This window comes from Camelus bactrianus, chromosome 5 (assembly GCF_048773025.1).
Source record: "Camelus bactrianus isolate YW-2024 breed Bactrian camel chromosome 5, ASM4877302v1, whole genome shotgun sequence".
Lineage (NCBI taxonomy): Eukaryota > Metazoa > Chordata > Mammalia > Artiodactyla > Camelidae > Camelus > Camelus bactrianus.
The window spans coordinates 53712467-53735841 of record NC_133543.1 but is presented as its reverse complement, the minus strand read 5'-3'; the positions used below and the strand labels follow the sequence as shown (position 1 = coordinate 53735841).

The window sequence follows — 23375 nt, the reverse complement described above, 5'->3', positions numbered from 1 at the left end:
GCTAGAAAGGGTAGGCTTTATCAAACAAATGTGCTTGTTGACAATACTAGGCCTCTTCCATAAGCCTGTGTTTGCCCAAACACAAAGACACCGAATGCTCCTTTATTCCATGTTTCAAACTATTTTACTACAGTAAAAAGGAGGAATCCCCAGGCCAGTAACTTTTACCTGGCAAATGGTGGCATCTGGCCATAGTACTAGTCACATTTCCCATGGTAGAACCTACTGGACCCAACCCAGCAAAGACCATTCCAGTATATCTGTCTTACATCTACCTGGTGCCACTATGCAGATTTATTGTAACATCCAACAATGACCTGTGTGAGTTAGTTAAGCACCTGTAATACAACTAATTCTACTCCAGAATAACAAATTAATATTGAATTGTCTCCACTGAGGTAATCATATGGTTTTTACCATTTAATATGATAAATTGCATAGATTGTGAAGATATTAAAATATCCTTGCATTTTTAGGAAACACCCTACTTCATCCATGATGTATTTTTTTAAACACTGTTCTTTTACTGGTGATTTTTTTCATCTATGTTCATAAGTGAGATTAGTCTACAAATTTTCATACCATCTTTGATCAGGTTTAGCTTTAGGATGTCACTAACTCTGTGAAACAGGTTGGGTGGCTTTCTCTTTCTATTCTCTCAGAGTTTCCTGGAAGACAGGAATGATGAGTTCCTTGATATTCTGGTTAAACATTTAACACCGCGTCTTTTGGCGAAGCGCAGTTGGGGTTACTAATTCCATTTCCTTAGTTGTTATTGATTTAAACTGTCAAAATCTCTTAAATAAATGTCAGTAATACTCATTTTTCTAGAAATAATTTCTTCTGTGCTTTCAAATTTTTTGTCATAAAGTTAATGGTATCCTTATTATCTTCAGTGTTTGTAGTTACATCCTTTTTTGTTTATCTAAATACTATTCATGTGGCCCCCGTTTTTTCTGATTAGTCCTTGCTAGAGGTTTTTCTCGAAGGTTTTGACACAGCCTACAGCAGCTTCCTGGAGGGACTGCCACTAGCTGTTTGCTGTCCGGCTGTGGCTTCACCTCCCCTAACAGTGTTTGCTTATTTACTTTTTATACTTTAGAATAAGCCCGTAGCTTTAGTACTGCTGTGTTGCTACTCTCCTAACTGCTCATTCTCTTCTGTATTTTCTCCTTTTGCTAGGTCTCTTGTGCTGGTTACTACCCATAGTTTTCTTTATTCTGCTTACCCACTTTCGTGTATCACTTTGAGAAAGAACACAGTGTTATCAAATTATTCGTTATGCATTTACTGAACATAGTTGTAAGTGCCTACTTTACACTGGGTGTTATAGGAAATACTGAGAGTAAAGAATGCAAAGATTGTTCATATTCAGATTTTTTTTCTATACTGCTACATAGTGAAATAAATGACATTTTCTATTTTATTTCAGTTATGTAATCGGAGGTGCTCCATTTTGAAATAAGTTTCTAGACAATTAGATATTTCCATACAGTATTATAACAATATAACTGACATCCAAATATAAAACCATGGCAAGACTACTGCAGCAGTTTTAATATTTCAGTTGAACTTTAAAATGTCCTGGCCTAATAAAATGTTTTCTAAAGGAATTTTTCATCATTTAAAATTTATTACAAACAGCTGTCAGAAAATTCAGTTTTGACATGAAATGTTGGCAACAGCCTACATGGCAGCTACAGCAAGGGCAGCTCCAGACTTTCAGAAAATAACCCCCAAGTGAATACAACACTCAAATCGAAGTGTCTCTGCTTTATTTTACTGGATAGTTTTGCTTAAAAATCTCTAATTTAACAAAGCAAACGGTAGCTGCCACTATTCCTCAGTATAAAAACTCTTCCAAGACCAGAAAAAAAAGACTGAAGTTTTGCAACAAAAACTGGCAAACTTGCACCAGGATGAAGGGACCTAGGAATACATTCCAAACTCCAAAAATGCAACCTCGGTTCTGAACTTTTTTTTATACCATAGTTGGGCTATTTACAGTATTGGTCCCAGTGAGGAAAGACTGTTAATAATAACAGTAATACACACCTATGTTGTTTACTATGTGACAAGAATTGTTCTAATATAAACACAGATGAAATCTCGTATTACAAATTTTTTAAGAAACGCAGTCTTGTCTCCTGCTGTTAAAAGCCTATGGTTAGAGACTGCTTAAGAAGTATGAAGAGTGGGTGGTATATGTCTAATTCTTTCCAAACATGTAGGCAGACAAAAGGCACAGTAGTTGAGGAATGCCAGGCTAAGCAACCCAGTGGTGCGTTCTTTCTGACATACATAAAATCCTTCGTGCCACGTTTCTTCAGGTGCACTGGGTTTGACTATAAGAAAATTAATGATTGGAGCCAGAAGTTAATCGTATACAGTATGATGGAAAGTTCCTCCAGGAAGAGCCACATTTGCAAACCAGCTTAACTCAACCCCGCTGACACTTCTGTTAAAACTTCACATTGATGGCGCAGCAGTTAAAGATATAAAACTGAAACTGGTTGACTGATTTGGGGCTTCCTCTCTGGCTGCTCACGAGGCCACAAAGGGGCCCTGACGCTAGTCATGTATTTCCCCAGGTCTTTAACAGGGGAGTCCTGCTAGGGAACTTTAACAGTGTGGGGAGGCTGTGGTCACAGCCCATCAATCAGGAGCAGGGCAGGAAACTACCTTTGACTAGAGTAGTTTAGTTCTGACTTTCAGCTGGTGCAAGTAGAGGGTAATGGCAGTTAAATTAAGACTTTCCCTACATTACTTACATTATAAGAAGTTATTCAAAGAGCACATGAATATAACCTTTCAAAAATCACACAACAGATGTTCATTTATGCAATAAGTCAGTCATCTGTGGATGTCTGCGTAACAAAAATCTACCATAATTCAAACCGTACGAACTCTACCGCTCGCTTTCGCCATTAGAATAGACACGCTGTAAATCCCAAGCCCTCCCTCCACTGAACATAGTGAGATGTGGTAGACCCCTTAGCTGTGACTTCTTTAACGTTTACAGAACACCGACCCTTGATGAAAGAGACCTTTATTTTAAAAACATAATTATAGTTTAAAAAAACCTAAATTGACCCAATTTCCTTTCAGAATAAGAGTTAATCCATGTTTTCAGTTTATTGCCATACACAGCATCTTATAAAACAAGAGGGGAGCCTGCCACTTCAACATCTTCATGTAACAGTGATCACTTTCTTCACTTTTAAGTATGAAGACATCTAAAGCCAGCCAATATTTTAAGTATAGGGCAGAATATTTTTTGCAATTATTCCTAAAAACTGTTGGCACATTCATTAAATGCCCCAGTTAGTAGAAAAAAAATCAGTATCCACTTCTTAGCCTTCAGTATATATTTTTAAATCTACATGGCATCATATTAAATGCTGGTGGAAAAATAGTGTAAGAATTTAAACTTTTTAGGTAGCACAATGATTTAAAACCAACTAGGAGAAAGCTATCCCCCTGAATATTTTTGCATGTAATTTTCTGTCCCTTACCTCAGTAACAAAGTGAAAAAAAAGCTGTTATATCTTTAAAAAGAAGCTAAAGGAAAAGATTTCACTTTTCCTTTGAAAACGCTATTTCTTAGCTCTTAAAGAGGGAAAAACTTTAATTTTGTGAGGGGCATTTCATAAGTAAAAACATCGTCTATGTCCGTTGTACAAATGTCTCATTTAGGAAAGAAAGTTAATACTTTGATTCCAAGGATTTGAAAATACTTCATCACAAGAAAAGTGTAATTTTAAAGCTAAAAAACTAACACACTGAACTAATATAAACAATCCACTAGCATATCCTATTTTTTTTAATAAAAATCCATGATTAAGGAATAATACGGAAAAGATCTTTTCCGACATGTGGTCACAGCTAATTAGCCCCGGGCAAACCCCACACCCCGAATCTCAGGATCTTCATCTCTCTTTTTTTTTTTTTTTTAAAAAAAACCTGTTTATTTTCCATCAGCCTGTTTTCCATTTTAAGAGTTTGTGGAAAAGCAGCTGAAGACCACTCAGTGGCCACTCCACCCCATTCAGTGGCCTGAGCAGCAGGAGCTGCCAACCAGCCTTCAGGACCCTCATCCCTTAGGTGAGGATCCTGGACTAACGGCCCTTTAACATCTCTTCCAAGTTATAAATGCGTACAGAATTGTTAAACTTACATAATCCTGAGAATGGGGTGTTTCAACTCAGTGTATTTTCCTGGTAAATAAAGTTCACCGTCTACAATAGTAAAGCTGTTCTTCAAACATTTAAAATCTTAATTTAAAATTTATTTTCAGTGTATTTCCCTGTCAGCTTAGAAGATGAGGTACGACTAACAACTTTGTCTCCTTAATTTCATGGTCTCTCAGACCAGGCTGACAGTGATCGGCAGATAAAGCTGGAGCCCAGCCTCCAATTCTGGGCAGCTTTGGGCCACACTCTGTCTCAAAACAAAGATGATACCGCCTGCTCTGTATTGATGTTTTAAAGCCCGACAGAGGTATCATAATATACCAAGGTATTCGTGTTTTCAAATTACCATATGAATGCAAAGGGCTGTTGTGATAAGCCCAAGGTGACTTTTTCCTGATAAAAGTGTAGATAATTTTTATAAAATGTATGTTGTCAATACTTGTACACCTATGGTTCTAATCCTTCAGTTACCTGACTATTCTCCCACAGTCAATTTGTCTCCTGTTTCTAATTATGCTTCTAATTGCACCAGTTTGTCTCTCCTAGAGTCGAGAAATCTGACCTTTTGATAGGTCAAAACCAAAACCTAAAAATCTGTCACTTTAGCAACCATGATATCATTACTCACTTTAAAAGCACACTTTCCTAACTAGGTGAGGCATCGGACTCATCTAGGAAGTGTTTTAAAAATTTAGATTCCTGGGCTCCAGCTGCAGAGTCTTGATTCCGTATATCTGGAGTAGGGCCCAGAAAAACTCTCAGAAGCTCCCTCAGGTAATCTCAATAATCAATAGTTCAGTTTTGGGGACTCACTGCCTTGCTCTCAATTTCTTAAATTCAGTTTAGAATTTTAGCAGCTGTTAGTTTGTCTTTCAGTATAAAAATTTCCCCTTGCATCAATCATAAGCACATTCAAAGCAGACTGCCCATGATCTTAGCTTAGCTCCATAAGAAACCAGTCATTACAACCCTTTGCAATAAAATTAAAAAATGATAAATTAACTGCAGAGTAAAGACAATGCATGTAGATACTGAAAGGTGGCTGGTTCTATACTTATGGGGCAGCTGCTGACTGCTTTAATTGTAGCTAGTCACCTAAATCTGAAGACCATCTTATTACATCTGTCACACTACTTACAGGATGGCAGAACTCCTCTAAAAACAGAGAAATGGCTAACTAGCTAGTCAGTATTAAGAAAATGTCTCTAGCAGACACGAAAGTATTTAAAAAAAAAAAAAAGAACAACCACAGAGCTTCCTGTAGAAACCCAAAGACTTTCATATTTCTGAAGTCTACTGTAAAGAGAAAGTTGACCAAAACTACAGTTGTTTAAAAATATGTTCAATTAACTGTGAAAACATAAGTGTAAAATAGGTACAGTTTCATCCTTTAGGAGATTAACAGGCATAAATGGAATTCACTTTCCACTTACTCTACCCAAACAGTTAACTGTGAAATCAACACAGGAAGTATTTGGTGATAATGTAGTTCTGAACACCATCCCTTCCAAATTTAATACAAAAGCCACATCTGGATTTCCCAGGTGTCCCAAACGTATCTAGGCACTACGGAATGTTGTCATGTCTCTTGGTTCTCTGCTGGGGACACACCAGTCATCGGCCTCATGGCTGGCGTTGTAATGCTTCCAGGCAGCTCTGTTGTACACGGGGAGTCTTTCTATTGATTCTGTTGACAGAGCCTGGAAGAAGAAAGAAGGCCGGCCTAAGTCAGGCATTTTTTAAAAAATCCATTATTTGAGAAAATATACAATGGCCAAAAAAAATTAAATACTTTATTGGATTTGTATTTTTATCATAACACTGTCTACATACATTTTAAAGTAGAGCATATATTTGAAACATGTTATTGGTGTGCATGTTGACTGAACTTATTGCTTGTGGTAATTCTCCAGGCAGCGTGGAAGCTGCTGGATTGAAATTTTACACAGGTGTGGTAGACATCGCTTATACAACATGACCCACTGCAGAAGCTGGTTAACTGAACATCAGTGAAGTGTAAAAGCATAAAAATTCACATACGTTCCTTAATATATGAAGCTGTACGATCACTGAATGAAATCTGGATTTGATCTTGTGTCTTCTCCTGCTATTAAGGTCACCAATTTTATTTACAGCATTTACGATTTCTGCATCACTCACAGTTGCCCTCCACATCACTGCCCGCACCCACCACAAATACAGAAATCTGCAGATGCTTACATCCCTTATACAAAATCGTGTAGTATGTGCACATAATGGACACACACCCTCCTGTGTACTTTATCTCTAGATTGACTGTAATAGCTAATACAATGTAAATGCTATATAGTTACAAATACAATGGGAACTATTATGTAAAATAGTTTCCAGTGTGCAGCAAATTCAAGTTTTGCTTTCGGGAACTTTCTCAATTTTTTTTTTCTTCAAATATTTTCCATCCACATTTGAATCTGTGGATGTGGAACCCACGGATACAGAGGGCTGACTGTAACTTCATGTTTTCAACATATAATTACCATTAATTCACTGTTCTATTTCAGCTTCCTCTAAATTACTAGAACCAGAGGTAAACTATGTTCCTCGTTATCTTCAAGTTAGGATATCTTGGTAGGATTTCAACCTTAAGCCACAGGCATTCCCCAAGATGTACAAAATACTGAACTGGAAATTTCATTCCAATAATGGTACACAAGGTTTTTGACACTGTTATTTAATGATTCTAATAATACTTTCTTGCTTCTATTTTTTTCCTAAATGAAGCTAGACTCAAACAAAAATAATACATTTGATGATAAAAATATTGCCGTCGTATTGCCTTCAAGTCCCTCACAACTGAGATGGTTCAAAAAGAAAAAGAATTACTATCTTGAAAGAATTTAACCTTTTCAGACAGATTTATTTTCTAATACAGTCTTCAGCATTTTCTGTAAAACAGGTGCCATCTAGTGGCCAGAACAAGAAACTAGCGTACTAAATAATTAGGTAACAATAGCCCACTGCTGAACTAATCCAGTGGACTGGTGGGGCCCAGTGCTTTTCATCCCTGTAAAATATACTGATCTCTGTCTGAATAAACACACAGAATATCCCAGGCCAGTAAGGATGGCCTACTGCTCCCACCAGTGAGCTATAATGCTTATCACAAGTCACCTGTAATTGTTACCACATCTGTTTATGTACTTAACATGTCATTGTAACTCCAAAACTGAATCAAAGTATTGCTTAAACAAAGCACAGAAAAAGTGGGGAAGGATTCTTTGAAAACTAAGAGGAATGCTCTGTAAAGACCCATGAAGGAAAGCTACATAAAAATTGCTGTCAAATAAGGGTCGAAAGACAAGTAAGGAACTGTGTAAAAATCAAAAAGGATCATGCACTCGGTTGTTTCTTTGATTAAAGAAACCAAAACAATGCACTGTAAGTATAGCTTCTGCAGCAAAGACAACTGAAACTTCAATCTGCAAACCTGTATACAAAGGAAAGGCCTTAGCAAGTGCATCAAAAGACCGGTGAGTCAATGCCCATTCACGTGTCTTATGTTTCAATTAAATTTGTAAGATAAGTTTTTTTTTTATAAGAGAACTTCTTGATTCCGCCACTTTAACCCATTTTTTTCTGTGAACCATAGTCAATCACTGTAGATAAGAACATTTCTCTCCCATAGTCAAAGATCATTTATCAAAATAGATGAGATTCTATGTTAAAAAAAATATATATATATATAATTTTTAATTTAATAGCATGAGGTAGAGGAAAATTTCAGTACTGTTAAATATTGGCATCTTATAAGAAGACTACATAGTTTTACCTTAATGTAGATAACCGCGTCTGTCCCATAACCCTCTAGGGAATACAGCTTTAGGTCCCCTTGGAAGTATTGTGCGTAAAGGCGGGATATGGGCAATCCATACCCAAAACCAGCCTGTTGGAGAAAAATGGAATTCTTTTCAGAAAGCCACACACTGAAATACTTTTCCAATTAAAATAAATGCTACTGGAGGATCCCAGGGCTATCAGAGCCTGAATTAAAAGATCTGTTACGTTATTGCTGAAAGCTAGTTGAGTACTTACTGCATTAGACGCTTCCATCTAGTCATTTAAAACTCCTCATTCTTCTTTTTTCTATATAACCTTTGGGGGTCTGGAAAAAGCCTGTTGCTTTTCTTTATGGGGCTGCTCCGGAGTATCCCAACACTGCTTTCCGCAGTATCATCTAAAACATGTTCTCCCTTTCAGGAGCAAGAGTAGAAAGAGCCTGGTTGCAGCCTAACAGGTACATCTCCGGCCTCCGTACCATGAATTTCCAGCTTGTGTTTGAACCTGGAGAGCTTGCTAATAAGTCTACTCAATTCTCACTGACAGGTCACTTCCCTGCTTAAAAATCCTCAAAGCACCCTAACACCCACCACCTCCCCACCACCCCCAACCCATTGCGTTGAGAGAAAAATCCAAGCTTCTAAAAAGAGCTTTCAAGACCCAGTAATATCTGGTCTCGGCCTCCCACTTTCTAGCCCAGTTGAACTAAATCTCCTGCTCTTAAGTTCCTCAAACAGATCATGTTATTTTTCACATCTGCATCTTTGTTCATTCTGTTCCCAGTATCTGGAATGGCCTTCTTTACCTGGATAAATCCTACCAGTTCTTTAATACAAAGGAGAACATTCAGATAAATGTAAAAAAGGTTATTTATCACGAACTCAGATGTTCAATGACATTCCATACAATACATTAGTGAAGAGAGTATGTGGATTCAGGAATCAGAGTGCTGTTAACATATCTGGGGTCTGGCCTTATCTACCTCTACCATTTATTACTTGACTTTTTTTAACCAGTTTCTGTTTGCCCTTTCAAATCAACTATCTGTCCTGCACATTTCTCCTTGTTCTGGGAGGCTCACCTGAATGGAAGATACCAGTGGATTCCCATGCCCTCTACTTCCAGTGGGTCCAGTCAGTGGGGAATCCAGTGGGAGATCAGAGGGAGTCAAGTCAGGCTACTCATCCCCTGCCTCCTTCCCACTGAGATCACTTCCCGTGGGCAGGCTGGGCCCCGGGGAGTAGCTGCTGTGCAACTTGCCCTTCTGGGTTCTGCAACCTCTCCTTCTCCCTTTGGCTCAGGGTGGTGACAGCTCTGCTGCTGTAAGCCTGGATTCCTGTACCTTCCCACCCATATCTCTGTAATCTGCCTCTTTGGAGATAAGCCTTCCTTGATTTACCATAATTTGAGTTCTCTTTCCAGGTGGGACCCTGACCGATGCGTTAACTGGTTCCAGAAATGGTCCCAAGAACACTGCATGAGCAGTGTGAAGACATTCCGTCCGTGTAGATGCCCAGGAGAAGGCATCCACATGGAGGAAGCGCCCAGTAATAAGGTAGACAAGAGGACCACTCCTGTGGATGTCAAGCAGCCTCCTCCCAGCTGCCACAGTGCTCGCTTACTGGGTCCACTTACAAAGTGGTCATGACACCAGGAAGGAGCCTCTGTAAGAGCTTAGACAGACTCACCCTCAGTAAGGCTGTGCAGGTGTACAGGGGAGCCTGTGCCATGTCAAGTCTCCTGTTTTCTTAAAAATTCACATAAATTTTGCATCTTAAACAACACTTACATGGCATTTACTATGTGCCAGGCACTATAAAAAGTATGTTTACATATTAACTCGATTGTCACAATAATTTGATTTTTAAAGTTGGGGAAACCGCGGTATTGAGTGGTCAGTAATTTTCCCCAGGGCTATACAGCTAGGATGCAGTTGAGCTGGGGAATGGGCCAGACAGATTCAGAGCCCGGACTAGTACGCTATGCTGCTCTCCACAAAAAGTCCACAGTATTTCTTCACTACATAAGCAGTAAGTCCCTTTTCTCCACTTACTTCTAGAGTAAAATCAGGATCTAAGAAAATGCTCGTGTTTATTTGACCTCTTCTGTCCCCTGTCATATGGACGCCTGCCCACATCTCAACTTGAGAAGCACATTACTAGAGGAATCATTTCAACAGTTTGGTAAGAAATGAACTGTATTACAGTTGGAGCCACAGAATCTGTGCTGTGTAACCAGAATGAAGTCCTCTTAGTAACGTCCCAGGAAACAGTCTAAAAGAGACCCACCTTATACTGTATTTCATCATGCTACAGCTTAACTCCAGCATATATGCCAGAGAAGCTTCAAAGCCTGGAAGCGCAGTTTTCCCAGAACTGAGAGATATGGCAAAGTGCTTTTCCAGGGGTTGGAGGACCGGAACTAAGTCCGTTCAAAAGCTAATCTTACTAAACCTGAAAATAGGTGACTGTGATAAACTTAAAAAAAAAAAAATCAACACAACTCCAGTTTGAAACATTTTCAGGTTGGTGATCAAACTGATTAGAACTCTAGTCTTACTTTTAAGCCTAGAATATGTAATCTAATTACAAGTACTTGAGGGGGAAAAAAAAGCCACTAAAGATTAAACCAGTGTTGACTAAATGCCAGTAAAGCTGGTAATTTGGGCTTCACATTAGAGATAGTGTATCAAAATGTGGTTTACCACATGAGAACTACTGACATACCACTATTAGGCTTGGCAACAGGAACTCTAAGATGATAATTCTTTGCCTTACGCTTTTTAAAAATTTTTTAATTTAAAAAGTGGTTTTCTTTCCCTAATAGCTTCCCTTCATCCTTGTGGTAAACCCTACACAATAGCTTAACTGATTTATGTGGTAACTGATGTATTTTTTGGCAAGTCACAAACACACTTCAGGACTTCCTGACCACGTACCAGAGGCACTGCTCGGGATGTCTCCACGCGAGGCCGGGGTGCAGTTGAGTACATGTAGTTGAAGAGCCTGTCAATTTTCCTCAGAGGAACACCACCTCCGCGGTCGCTCATCTAAGGTGAGAAAGGATCGTGCCCTATGACCAAGTCCCAGAAATAGCAAAATACCGACGCACACGCAGTGCTGGCTGAAGAGCTCTGCTTTTCAAAAACGCATACCATACGATGCAAGTTGTGAATGTAAACGTTCCCCTCACTGGTGGAGCTAACTCGTCTAATATGTAGAATTCTAAGACATAATGAATTCCACTGTGATATAAACTCAGCACCCTGGCTTGTGTGATTACTGCAGTCACACTGATGAACCAGTACAGCACACAATGGGGCAAAGCTAAGCCCAACTTGGATGTAATAATAAATTTCTAATTCCTTTCTGGCAGGCAGTTTGATAACCAGATTAAAACGCATGTACCCTTTGACCCAACAATGTTTATCCTAAGAAAACAATCAGAAAAGTATGCAAGACATGTATGAGAATATCTATCAGCACTGTGGAGAATAGCTAACACTGGGCTGCCACCCCAAGTTTAGTTTAAACTAAACTAAAACGCATTCTGAAATAGAACACTGCTTCTCCACTCAGTACCCTGTAGAGCGGTATGTGCCGGCACGAGATGTGCACAAAATACTAAGTAGCAAAAGTAGCAACAAGATATGAAGAAGCATTTATAATATTCTAATTCTGTAAAAATTTTATTACAAAAAAGCCTATAATGAAATAATTTTGTCAGTGGAATTATGAGTGATTTTCTTCTTTGAGGTTTTTAGTTTCTAAATTTTTTTCACAATTACTTCTACTATGGAAAAAATGTAATTTTTCATTTCGAGGGAGGAAAAACAGAGCCATTTCCTTGTGTTTTAGAGTCTCTCCTAGAAGTAATTTCACAGCACAGACTCCCAGACAACTTTCTGGTGAGTTGTAAGGTACACAGGACTTTGTACTGTTCTTACTCATGTCACTTTCCAACTCAAATCATATGGTAGGCTGAATTTGGTAACTTATTTTCAGACTGTCTTCATTATGTTTTCCTAGCTACTATACAGCTTATCTTCTAATCTGCTACAGCCATTTTCCTTTGTCACAAAATCTAAGTTGATTCTACTCTATAATATTAACATGGTCGTCATATACAAGCAAACCTGCTTTTAACACATGTATATAGATAGACAGATGAGAACAATACTGAATACTATGTATTAAAAAGTCAATATTTGAATGGCTTATAGTTTTTATGTAATCTCTAAAAATCTTTATGTATATATATTTCACAATGGAAGTTCATACTATTTTTAGAATAAAAATCTTTGAAATACTGTCTGAAGACTTGCCTCTGATATATCTATAACTAGATAATAAAGTTTGTCTGTATTCTTATACTGCAGTTAAGAACTTGTATGTAGCATTACGCTGAAATTGTTCTTGGCTATGAATTCAAAGCCCTGTGAAGAGATTTATTTTAATAAGATGAATAAAGTGCTCTGGGAATTTTCTGAGATTCATTAATTTAATTATTCATCCTTTAATTTAATGCCCTGCTGCACACTTACTGGTAACATAAGTCCGAAATGTGGTTCTGTAAATATTAAGTAAACAACATTTGAGAACAGATATTAAGATTTAAAAGGTACACTTCAATAAATATTTCCTGGTTTCCTTAACCTTCCAGCCAGAAACACTATAGTAACCCTGCAGGAATGAAACAAGAAGTGATTTCTAGCTATCTAAGCTGGTATGAAAAAAGCAGAGAGTGGAGCAAAAAAGGCCAGAGGGGAAGGGGTACTCTAAGCCGTAGAAATACAGTTAAAAACTGATAAAGGTAACCTCTTCTGATTTGCAGGCAAAAACACAATAATCTAGGACCAGAAGTTTCTAAAGTGGTTGAAAGAGTTTCCAAGAGAATTGTAACAGATACTACACCAGAGAACCTGAGTTCTTTGTGCAAAGGGAAGGAGGGAATAACAGACAGACTTTGGTCTGTATATATTTAAGACAAGAACAGCACTCTGATGACAAATATACTGAGAAATTGATGTGGAAATTAAACAAACCTCTGATTAAGATTATTTGAATAAAAAGTCTAGAATCACAGGAACATAAGCGTATGACAAGGAAAAGGGAAGAGACCATGAAAGAGAAGGGTGGCACGGAATGTCAACAGAAAGGCAGAGGAAGAGAAGTTTGCCAATTATCTTGAAAGTTTTCTCCTCCATGCATGAAATCACCACTTCTCAAAGTCATCTGACTGAGAGCTGCCATCCTTAATGTCCTGTTTCCTGTAACACTGGGCTCCCTGGGCTAATATATGTGGATTTTCAGGTCCAAGGGAAATGAGTCACTACTAACTTGATGACAGCTCTGAAGGCAGGAAATTTACTAACCCAGAGGTCCTGAAGTTTCTTATTCAACAGCTTTTTCAAGGTCAGGTTTGCAAAATCACCAGTAGTGAATGAACCAATACATTTAAATTTTAATTTAATAGATGTGGCTATAACACCAAACACCAAATCTGAAAGAGGAGTTAGACTTGTAAGACAGAAATAAACAGTTCTCTCACAGGGTTCTTAGTAGAGGGATAAAAAAATTTTAATGTCAATAATTTAAACAAGCTTAAAGAATGGAGGAGGAAAAAGCCCTAGGCCTTGAACCTGGAAGTCTAGAGTAAGTGATGGGAATGACAGCTCTACAGAAGAAAATTAAAGCAAGCATGTAACATGTAAAGAGCTAACAAGAGTAGATGCAGTCACGTGACCTGGATGTGAGGAGGCAGAGCCTGAGGTAAGGGCTGTCACACAGGCTTCTGGAACAGTCTGTTCAAGACCCTTTCTTTTTGAAAACAGCTTTACTTAAATATGATTCACATACCATGCAATTCACCCATTTAAAGTGTGTAACTCAGTGATTTTTAATATATAGGCATATCTCGGAGATACTGCAGGTTCATTTCCAGACAATAAAGCAAATATCACAATAAAGTGAATCACTTGAATTTTTTGGTTCCCCAGTGCATATAAGTTATGTTTACACGTATACTGCAGTTTGTTAAGTGTGCAACAGCATTAGGTCTAAAAAATGTACATACGTTAATTTAAAAATACAAAACAACAACAAAAAAATTACAATAGTAACATCAAAGATCATTGATCACTGTTAACAAATATAATAATGAAAAGGTTTGAAATATTGTGAGAATTGCCAAAATGTGACACAGAGAAATGAAATGGGCAAATGCTGTTGGTAAAATAATGCCGACGGGCTTGCTCAATGCAGGGCTGCCACAAACCTTCACCTTGTAAAAAATGTAGTATCTGCAAAGTGCAATAAAGCGAAGCACAACAAAACGAGGTGTGCTGTACTCACAGCTATGTGCAGTCACCACCACAGTAGATTTCAGAACATTTTCATTACCTCAAAAGAAACTCTGGATTCTTTACTGATTACAACCACTGATCTATTTCTTGTCCCTACGTATTTGTCTATTCTGGACTTTTCATATAAATGAAATCATATAACATGTGGCCTCTTGTGACCGGTTTCTTTCACTCAGCATATTGTTTTCAATCTTGTAGCATCCCTGTTGTAGCATGTACCAATACCTCATTCCTTTTACAGCCAAATAATATTCCACTGTACAGGTAAACCATATTTTGTTAATCTAGTCATCAGCTGATAAGCATCTGGGTGTTTCTAGCTTTTGGCTATTGTGAATCGTGTTGCTATGGACACTGAGATGTAAGTTTTTGCTTAAATGTCTGTTTTCAATCCTTTGGGGTATACACCTACGAGTGGAATGGCTGGGTTATGATGAACCTTTCTTTATACCAGAGTCTCTAACCAGCACAGAATGAGTCTCTGTTGAGTGCCTAAGAGCTCAGTGACCCTGGATCCATGCAGTGTTGGATGACCATAAGTAATGCCAAGGATCTGCAGACCAGCCTGTGAAAGCACATGAAACAAGCAGAAAAGGGTATAAGGAAGACCATGCTGTAGCACAGCTGAAGCCCCAAAGCAGCAGACATCTGGGACTTGTGAATCAAATAAACCTTAATGGGCAAGTAGGTGACACATAACTAACCAAAAAATAGACACACATTAGCATCTGGGCTGAAAAAAGTGACACACTTGCACTACTTTTGCAGCAAACAGATGGTATTACCATGTATTTATTTGTGCCTCACTCTTTTACATGAATAGCCAAGGGGGATACACAGAAAAAAGAAATTCAGAGGAAACAGTGCAGAGAGCTAAGGTATATTAATTTTTTTAAAAACAACCAATATTACTATCTTCAGAGTGATAAAAGAAATACAGTCAGAGCACAAAACTATAAAAAAAAGAGTAATAAAAAATAAAAGTTCCTGGAAATTTAAAATAAGATAATGGAAATAAAAATTCAATAGAAGGGTTGGGAATTCAAAGTCAAAATGAAAAATTAACAATACAAAAAACAGAAGAAAAAGATAAATCAAAGGGTCATTTCATAAAGCCCAACATCCTCCAAATATGACTATCAGAAAGAAACAGTAAAGAAGAAAGTATCAAGCAAACAGCGGGAATTCTAAAGGGCCCAGTTCAATGGGTACAAAAAGACCCACATGAAGTCACAACACTATGAAATTTAAGGAAAGAGCTGAAAAGCTTAAAAACTTCAATTAAACAAAACAACAAAACCTGTCGTCTAAAACTAGTCATATACAGAGGAACACAAATGGGAATAAACATAAGTTTTCTCAAAAGGAACAGCAGGAGTGACATCAGCAAAAACAATGGAGAAGGGCGCTTACAAGTCCTCCATCAAAGCAAAATGCAAAAATGGTCAGAACTCTGGGAACTAACCAAAGGCATGTATCAATCTAGGGAGCATCTACTCAAGGAAAACAACAAGCTTTGTGGTGTTTTAACTTTGCTTATTCCCACCTCCCATCCCTACTGCATCAACAGCTTGCAGTCAGAGTGAAACCAGCAGCCTAGCAACCACTGGGGAGACTGTCTTTCTTTGACCTGATTCTGAGCTCCCCAATGCAAAAAATCTTGCGTGCACCCACTGCCCCTCCGTCCTCAGAAACACTTGTCAAAAAAAATTAGAGATGACTGATTAATTTAAGGGCTGCATGAGGCAGTGTACAACAGTTAAGGCAAACAATAGGCTATCCATAAACTTAACAGGAGAAGCTCAGGAATGAGATGTCCATAGGGGCTTAGAAAAGCTCAAGAATATCCTGGGAATCTAGAAGGTCATGCTCATGCCCAGGGCTGTGTTCAGGAAAGACCTGAGAGGGTTCACTTCTGACGAACCTTGACGCTCTGTACAAGGAGAACCTAAAAGTTAAGTCAAAGTTGTCAACTGTCTGGCTAAGTATTGAAGGTGTGCCCCAATATTAATACAGAGTCCCTTGACAAAGACTGGGAGAAGGCATTTAAGGAAATCTCAGTTCAACCATTAGCCGAACCAAGCAGAAAGCACACACAATAAAGAATATAGACTTTACAAAATCAGTTTTAAAAAGTCACTAAACAAATAACAGTGACCAACTTTAGGGAGCAGGGAAGTATCTGATCTTCAGAGTTGTTGCATTATATAATTTTAAATGTCTAATTTTCAACAGAAATTATACAACATATAAAGAAAGAAGAAAGTATGGTCTACACACTGGGGAAAAAAGGAATCAACAGAGACTCAACCCGAGGAAACTCAGATTTATTAAACAAAGACTTTAAATCAGTTACTTTAAATATGTTCACAAAACTAAAGGAAACCATTTCTAAAGAACTAAGGAAAGTATGAGGATAATGTCTCACCAGGTAAAGAATAGCAATAGAAAATATAGAAATTATATAAGAGAACTAAGTAGAAATTCTGGAGCTGACAAGTATAATAACCAAAACAAAAATTCACTAGAAGGGCTCAATGGCAGATGTAAACATGTGGAAGAAAGAATCAGCAATAGTGAAGACAGGTCAATTAAAATCATCCAGTCTGAGAAACAGAAAGGAAAAAATGAAAAAAAAAAAAAAAAAGAACAAAAAGCATCAAAGACCTGTGGGACCCCATCAAGGTAGCAACATGCATATACTGGGAATTCCAGGAGGAAAGAGAGAAAGGGGCAAAAAGAATATTTTAAGAAATGATAGCTGAAACTTCATAATTTTGATGAAAAAGATAAAGCTCTTCAAACTCCAAGTATGATAAACTCAGGGAGATCACACTTGGACAGATCATAATTAAACTGTAAAAGCCAAGAGGAAAGAATCTTAAGAGTAACAAGAAAAGTGACTCATCACATACAAAGGATTCCTAACAAGATTAGCAACTAGTTTCTCATCAGAACCATGAAGGCCAAAAGTCAGTGAGATTAACAATTTCAAAAAAATGAATGTTGAAAGGAAAAGACTATCAACCAAGAATTCCATAGCCAGAAAAATTATCCTTCAGAAACAAAGGAGAAATTGAGACATTCTCAGGTAAGCAAAAGCTGAGAGTGCATCATCACTGGTAGACCTCCCGCATCAAGAAATACTAAAGGGACTCCTTCAGCCTGAAATGAATGAGCCACAGACAGTAAATCAAATCCACGTGAAGAAATAAAAAGAACCAGGAAAGGTTAACTATATAAGTAAACATAAAGGACAGTTTAAATGTATTTTTTGTTGGTAACTTTTTTCTCCTGTATTATTTAAAAGAGAATTGCATAGAGTAGTAATTATAAGTCTGTATGGATGGGCATCTGATGTATAAAGATGTATCTTACATGACAATAATGACACAAAGGATAGGGAGCGGGAGGGAACAGACCTATATAGGATCAAAGTGTGTATACTATTGAAATTAAGTTGGTATTAATCTGAACTAGATTGTTATAAATAAAAATGTTAATTCTAATCCCAGGACAATCACTAAGAAAATAACTCAAATAGAAGTGAAAAAAAAAAAAAAAGAAGAAAATTAAAATGATAAGCTAGAAAACATTGTAACAAAAAAAAGGCAGCAGCAATCTTGAAATAAAGGATCAAAAGAGACATATACAGAAAACAAATGACAAAATGGCAAACATCAATTCTACATTAACAATAATTATGTTAAATGTAATTAGCTTAAACTCTCCAATTAAAAGATGGACACTGACAAGATGGATTAAAAAAAATGATCAAACCATGTTATTCATAAGAGACACACTTTAGATTCAAAGTAAGAGGCTGAAAGTAAAAGTTTAGAAAAATATACACCATGAAAACAGAAGCCAAATCAGAGTTGGGATGGCTATACTAATACCAAACAAAATACACTTTAAGACAAAAATTGTTAATAGAGACAAGGAAATTTTATAATGATAAAAGGTCAATACATCAAGAAGATAAAAAAATTATAAACATATATACACTTAACAACTGAGCTCTAAAATATATGAAGCAAGAACTGACAGAAGTGAAGGGATAAACAGACAATTCAGCACTAAGAGCCAGAAATGTCAATACCCCACATTGGATAATGGGTACAAGTAGACAAAAGATTAACAAGGAAACAGAAGACCTGAACAGCGCTAAACCAACTAGACCTAATAGCTATTACAGAACACTCCACCAACAACAGCAGAATATACATTATCCTCAAGGACACAAGGAACATTCTCCAGGATAAACCACATGTTAGGCCATAAAACAAGTCTCAATAAATGTAAAAGAACTGAAATCACACAAACTATATTTCTGGCCAAAATGGAATGAAATTAGAAATCAACAACAAAACAAAAGGTGGGGAATTAACAAATACATGGAAATTAAACACACTCCTAAATAATCAGAGTTTAAGAAGAAATCACAGGGAAGTTAGAAAATAGTTTGAGACGAATGAAAATGAAACCAATATAAAAAATTTGTAAGATACAGAAAAAGCAGTGCCTATGGGGAAATTTAGAGCTGTAGAATGTCTCAAATCAATAACCTAAATTTCCACCTTAAGACACTAAAAAAAGAGCAAACTCCAAAGCAGACAAAAGGAAGAAAATCATAAAGATGAGACTAATAAAATAAATAGAAAAACAACAGAGAAAAATCAATGAAACAAAGTTGGTGTTTTGAAAAGATTAACAAAATTGACAAACTTTTAGCTAGACTGACTAAAAAATAAGTGAGAAGACTCAAATAGAGAAAATGAGGAATGAAACTAGGGACATTACTACCAATCCTAAAAAAGTAAAAAGGATTATGAGGGAAAACTATGAACAACTGGATGCCAACAAATTAGCAAACCCAGGGAAATGGACAAATTCTTAGAAAGACACAAACTACAGAAACTGACTCAGGAAGAAATAGAAAATCTGAATACGCTTATAAAATGTATTATTTTATGAATCTTATTATGAAATGTCCTAAATAGGGAAATCCATACATAGAAAGTAGATTAGTGGTTGCTAAAGGCTGAGGAGAGTGGGAAATGGGGAGTGACTGCTAATGAGCATGAGTTTTTTCTTGGGAGTGATGAAAACGTTCTGAAATTACACCATAGTATGGTTGCACAACCTTATGAATATACTAAAAACCACTGTATCGTATTACTCAAAAAAAAAAAAAAAAAAAAGGAACAGTAGATGCCTTCCAAAGTTCCGCAAGATGATTATTTCTAAATCTAGAATTCCATGTATGAACCTGAGTACTGGGAAGATGACAACTGAGGCTGGGGGCGTGTGGAGAGGGGAGGTGCTCTAAGAGAGCTAACCCCTCAGCCACCAGAACTGAAAGCTAATATTTGCTGTTTAAAATTTTTAATTTCAGAAATAGCAGTATCAGAATACTACTTTAAAATACAGTAATAAATATCAGAACAACAAGACTATCTCTGAGTAGTGACCTACAAAGGGCAAGGAACTGACATATTTGGTCTCTATACTCTCTGTATTTATTAATTTAATACAAAATTTTAAATGATTATTTGAAAAAGAAAAACATCATCATACTCTAAGATAGTAAAATGTAGTAGAAATGGCCTGGAAGTAGGGTCAAAGGACTGATTTCACGTCATGTGTCATTTATTGGCTGTCTATAATAATGAACTAATCACTATGTGTGGTTTCAAATCTATAAAATTGAGAATAAAATTACCTGTCCCTCTAACTAAAGAACTGTTATGAAAATCAAAGGAACCAATTAAAATCAAAGTAGACTGAAAACCATTGTTTAAAAATGAAAAACTGTACTATCTATATAATACTACAAATACCCAAATATTTTAGTTTTCACTAATCAAAGTGGATATCAAAGTGGACATCCATGATTCTGCTAAACTGTCTGTCTCCAGTATGTACTTTAATTTCAATCATCTGGGCGAGGGACCAAAATAGAAACAGACTCAAGAGAAAATTTCATAACCTGCCAGATAAATGAAGCCATGTGCTTATTATCTATTAGGAATAAGATTTCTTTTTCCTAAGAATAAAGAATGTCTTCAACAAAGTATGTGTACGTCTGTACATCAGCTAAAACAAAAAAACAGCACTTACCTTCACAGTCAAATCCTCATTACCCAGTGTGACGTGGACTTGAATAGGTGGGTAAACACCTTTGTCAGCGTGGTGCTCCATCGTCGCTCTCATTGCGTTCTGAAATACATTAAGGTTACATTAAAAACACAACTTTACAGAAAGAGAGAAACTAATATTTTTCAACTACATATGCACTACTTGAAATTTTTAAAAATTTAATTCAATGTAAATATGCCAAAGAATCATAATTCTTATAACCATATTGAAAGAATTAGTTTTTTAAATGTCAGTTTTAGAGAACTTGGTATATATTTAGAGATCCTAAATAAATTCTGCATATTTTCCAAAACCAGCCACTTTTAACTAGTTTTACATTAAAGCAGAAATTTCTACCCAAATATTTTTATAATTTGGTAGGTAACGGGCAATCTTATTTTTGAAAACAGTTTCATCTCTATTTTTAAGAACCATTTTAATTGTCATAGATTGCTTTAAGAAAGAACAATTTTCTCATATAGTATTAATAGTAAGTCTTATTATGATGTAGAAATGAATCTAATTTACCGCTAGTTTGAAATTAGGATATTTACAATTTAAAACTGTTTTGATCTATTTCCAAAGGAAATAGGGTACACAATGCCAACATATCATAAGCACTAAGTGGTAACACGACATGCAGTGCTGGAGTAGAAACTGCTGAGGCTAGATACAGTTACAAAGGCGGAAGACAGGGCTGAACGTGGAAATAAGAGTGTGTGGCCCTGGCATACCAATCGGGATCGAGTCCCCTAAGGAGGAGAGTCTGTCATCTCCACCAAGGGCCATTTAATCAGGTTCCAGATGGAAGCCATTATTATTATTGACATAACGTAAAATTTGTTACACCATATGGTAATACTTCTCTTATTAAGCATCATGGGGAACAAGATCTTCATGTGACTAAAATTTCAAGGAAAAAATTACTTTCAATCCTTTAGGTGCCAATTGTTTATTTAACCACTTGGGGACAAAGATTTCTGTAAGGTATTAGACATGTTCTTGCTGTCTTAGAACAAAGAGAATTCTTGAATCTTTGCTATTCTAAGACAATCAGCCAGTTAGTTTTTCTGTGTTTCAGTGTATTTTTCTTTTTTGTGATCAAGCTGAAAGCCACTTCTTCTCTCTCTCAGTCTACTCCTGGCTAAAGACATGGTAACCACACTGAGACACTACAGGCTTGACTGGGGTAATCATTTTCAGCCACATGAACCCGTACCACTCCTCATTACTTTCCTGTCTACTAGCAAGTGTCAAAAAATGTACTGTCAACATTACCAGCATAATTTTATATAGTTTTCAAAATTTGTTGTAAAGTGCAAACATAACAGCAGAAGTCCTGTAACTCTATATAAATGATTTTTTCAAAAAAAAAAAAGGGTAACAGTGGGACTGTGGTCCTTTAAGGGTGGAAAGTTGAGAACAGTTCTTCTAAATATTTTGTTTTGTAAAAATATAAATAAAACTTTATTGAGCACCTATAGTGTGCTACCATTGTACTGGACACTTAGTATGTTATTCTCAATTTTCATAATAACCTGGATAGGATTATCCTCATTTTACAGAGGAGGAAACTGAGGCATGACTTGCCTAAGGTCACACACATGTTAAGTGGCAGAACTGGAATTCAAACCCAGGTCTTTCTGACTCCCAGGTCTGAGCTGACCACTACACTGAGGGGCCCATCAGTGTTGACAAAAAGCTGATCTCCAGCATTGTAGCATGACACTGAACATGAAATGATACACTTTCATGAAACTGAGGAAAGCCTGGTGGCGTATTTAACTTACAGAGCAGATTCCTAACCTCAGGAAAGGACTGATAAAGGTGATGTAATACTATTTTACAAACCTTGAAAAGTTCAAACATCATGTGATAGAGATGGGATGGTACATAAACCACTTGTATTGGCTGTCCTGGTGATTTTGCTACAGAGCAGAAGAGAAAAATATGAAAGTACAGAGAGATGTGCTTAGAGCATTTTTAAGAATATATTGTGTGGTGATGAAAAGAAAACATTTACTATGGAGGACAGTACTAGCTGGGGGAGAAGGGCCGCAACAGTCCTCTACTGTATCAGTGTTTGAACTTCACGCTCACACAGATTTATAACTGCCTGTGGCAACATGAGCCCTGCAGTCACTCTTGTAATCCTGCAAAATAATCTACCAACCCATCTTCCCATTCTTTTCTATGACACTGAGACTGTTTAAAGGACATTCGGTCTTAAGTCTGGAATCTTACTTTCCAAAAAGAAGTGTTATTATCTATAAATTCCATGGTCCAACTCACATACATACATCCTTTCTTTAAAAAGTCATTTTTTAAATGTTTCACCCAGGTGGAATGTGTTATTTTAGGCATTTCTATGGATATAGATCCAAATAAAAACTTTGAGCTAGCATCAATTTATCAAGGGGATACTAATTCTACATTCAAACATTTAATTGGAGCCCAGGTAGGGACAGAGGGCAGATGATGAGTAAAGCAGAACTTTCAGTAAAGGAGTAAGACTCATCATACCTTAGAATTCTAATCCAGCCCATAAACTGGATTCTCCACTGAATAAACTGTCCCTTGGAAACATGGATGGGACATCTGGAAACTGCCCACAGCAACTTAGGTTCCCAAACTATCACTTGTGCATTATGGGCCAGAAGACTGAATATGGCTTCAGAAAAACACCAGGCAATTCCACTGCCCTGCCACTCAGTATAAGCCTATGTAATTTTAATCTTCTTTAAGGGTCATTTTAACTTAAGAGATGCTTTCCCCACCACCAAACTACCCTACCTCTAGGAAACACAGGGAGGGAGACTCAGCAATCGCCTTCCAAGGCATCTAAATCTCTTTGGTCCAAA

The 23375-nt window shown here is 37.0% G+C and overlaps 1 protein-coding gene across 2 annotated transcripts in view; it reads right to left on the bottom strand.

The window, feature by feature from the left end:
• Positions 1-1400: 1400 nt before the first annotated feature.
• Positions 1401-23375, bottom strand: part of PDK1 (pyruvate dehydrogenase kinase 1) — a 30691-nt gene continuing 8716 nt past the window's right edge. For both annotated transcript variants that reach the window (XM_010960690.3, XM_010960691.3), the window contains 5 exons: positions 22366-22442; positions 20497-20595; positions 10948-11058; positions 8002-8115; positions 1401-5893 (listed from right to left, as the gene is read on the bottom strand). In XM_010960690.3, coding sequence (XP_010958992.2) covers positions 5753-5893; positions 8002-8115; positions 10948-11058; positions 20497-20595; positions 22366-22442 — 542 coding nt within the window. In that variant the 3' untranslated portion in view covers positions 1401-5752. The remainder of the gene's footprint in view (positions 5894-8001; positions 8116-10947; positions 11059-20496; positions 20596-22365; positions 22443-23375) is intronic.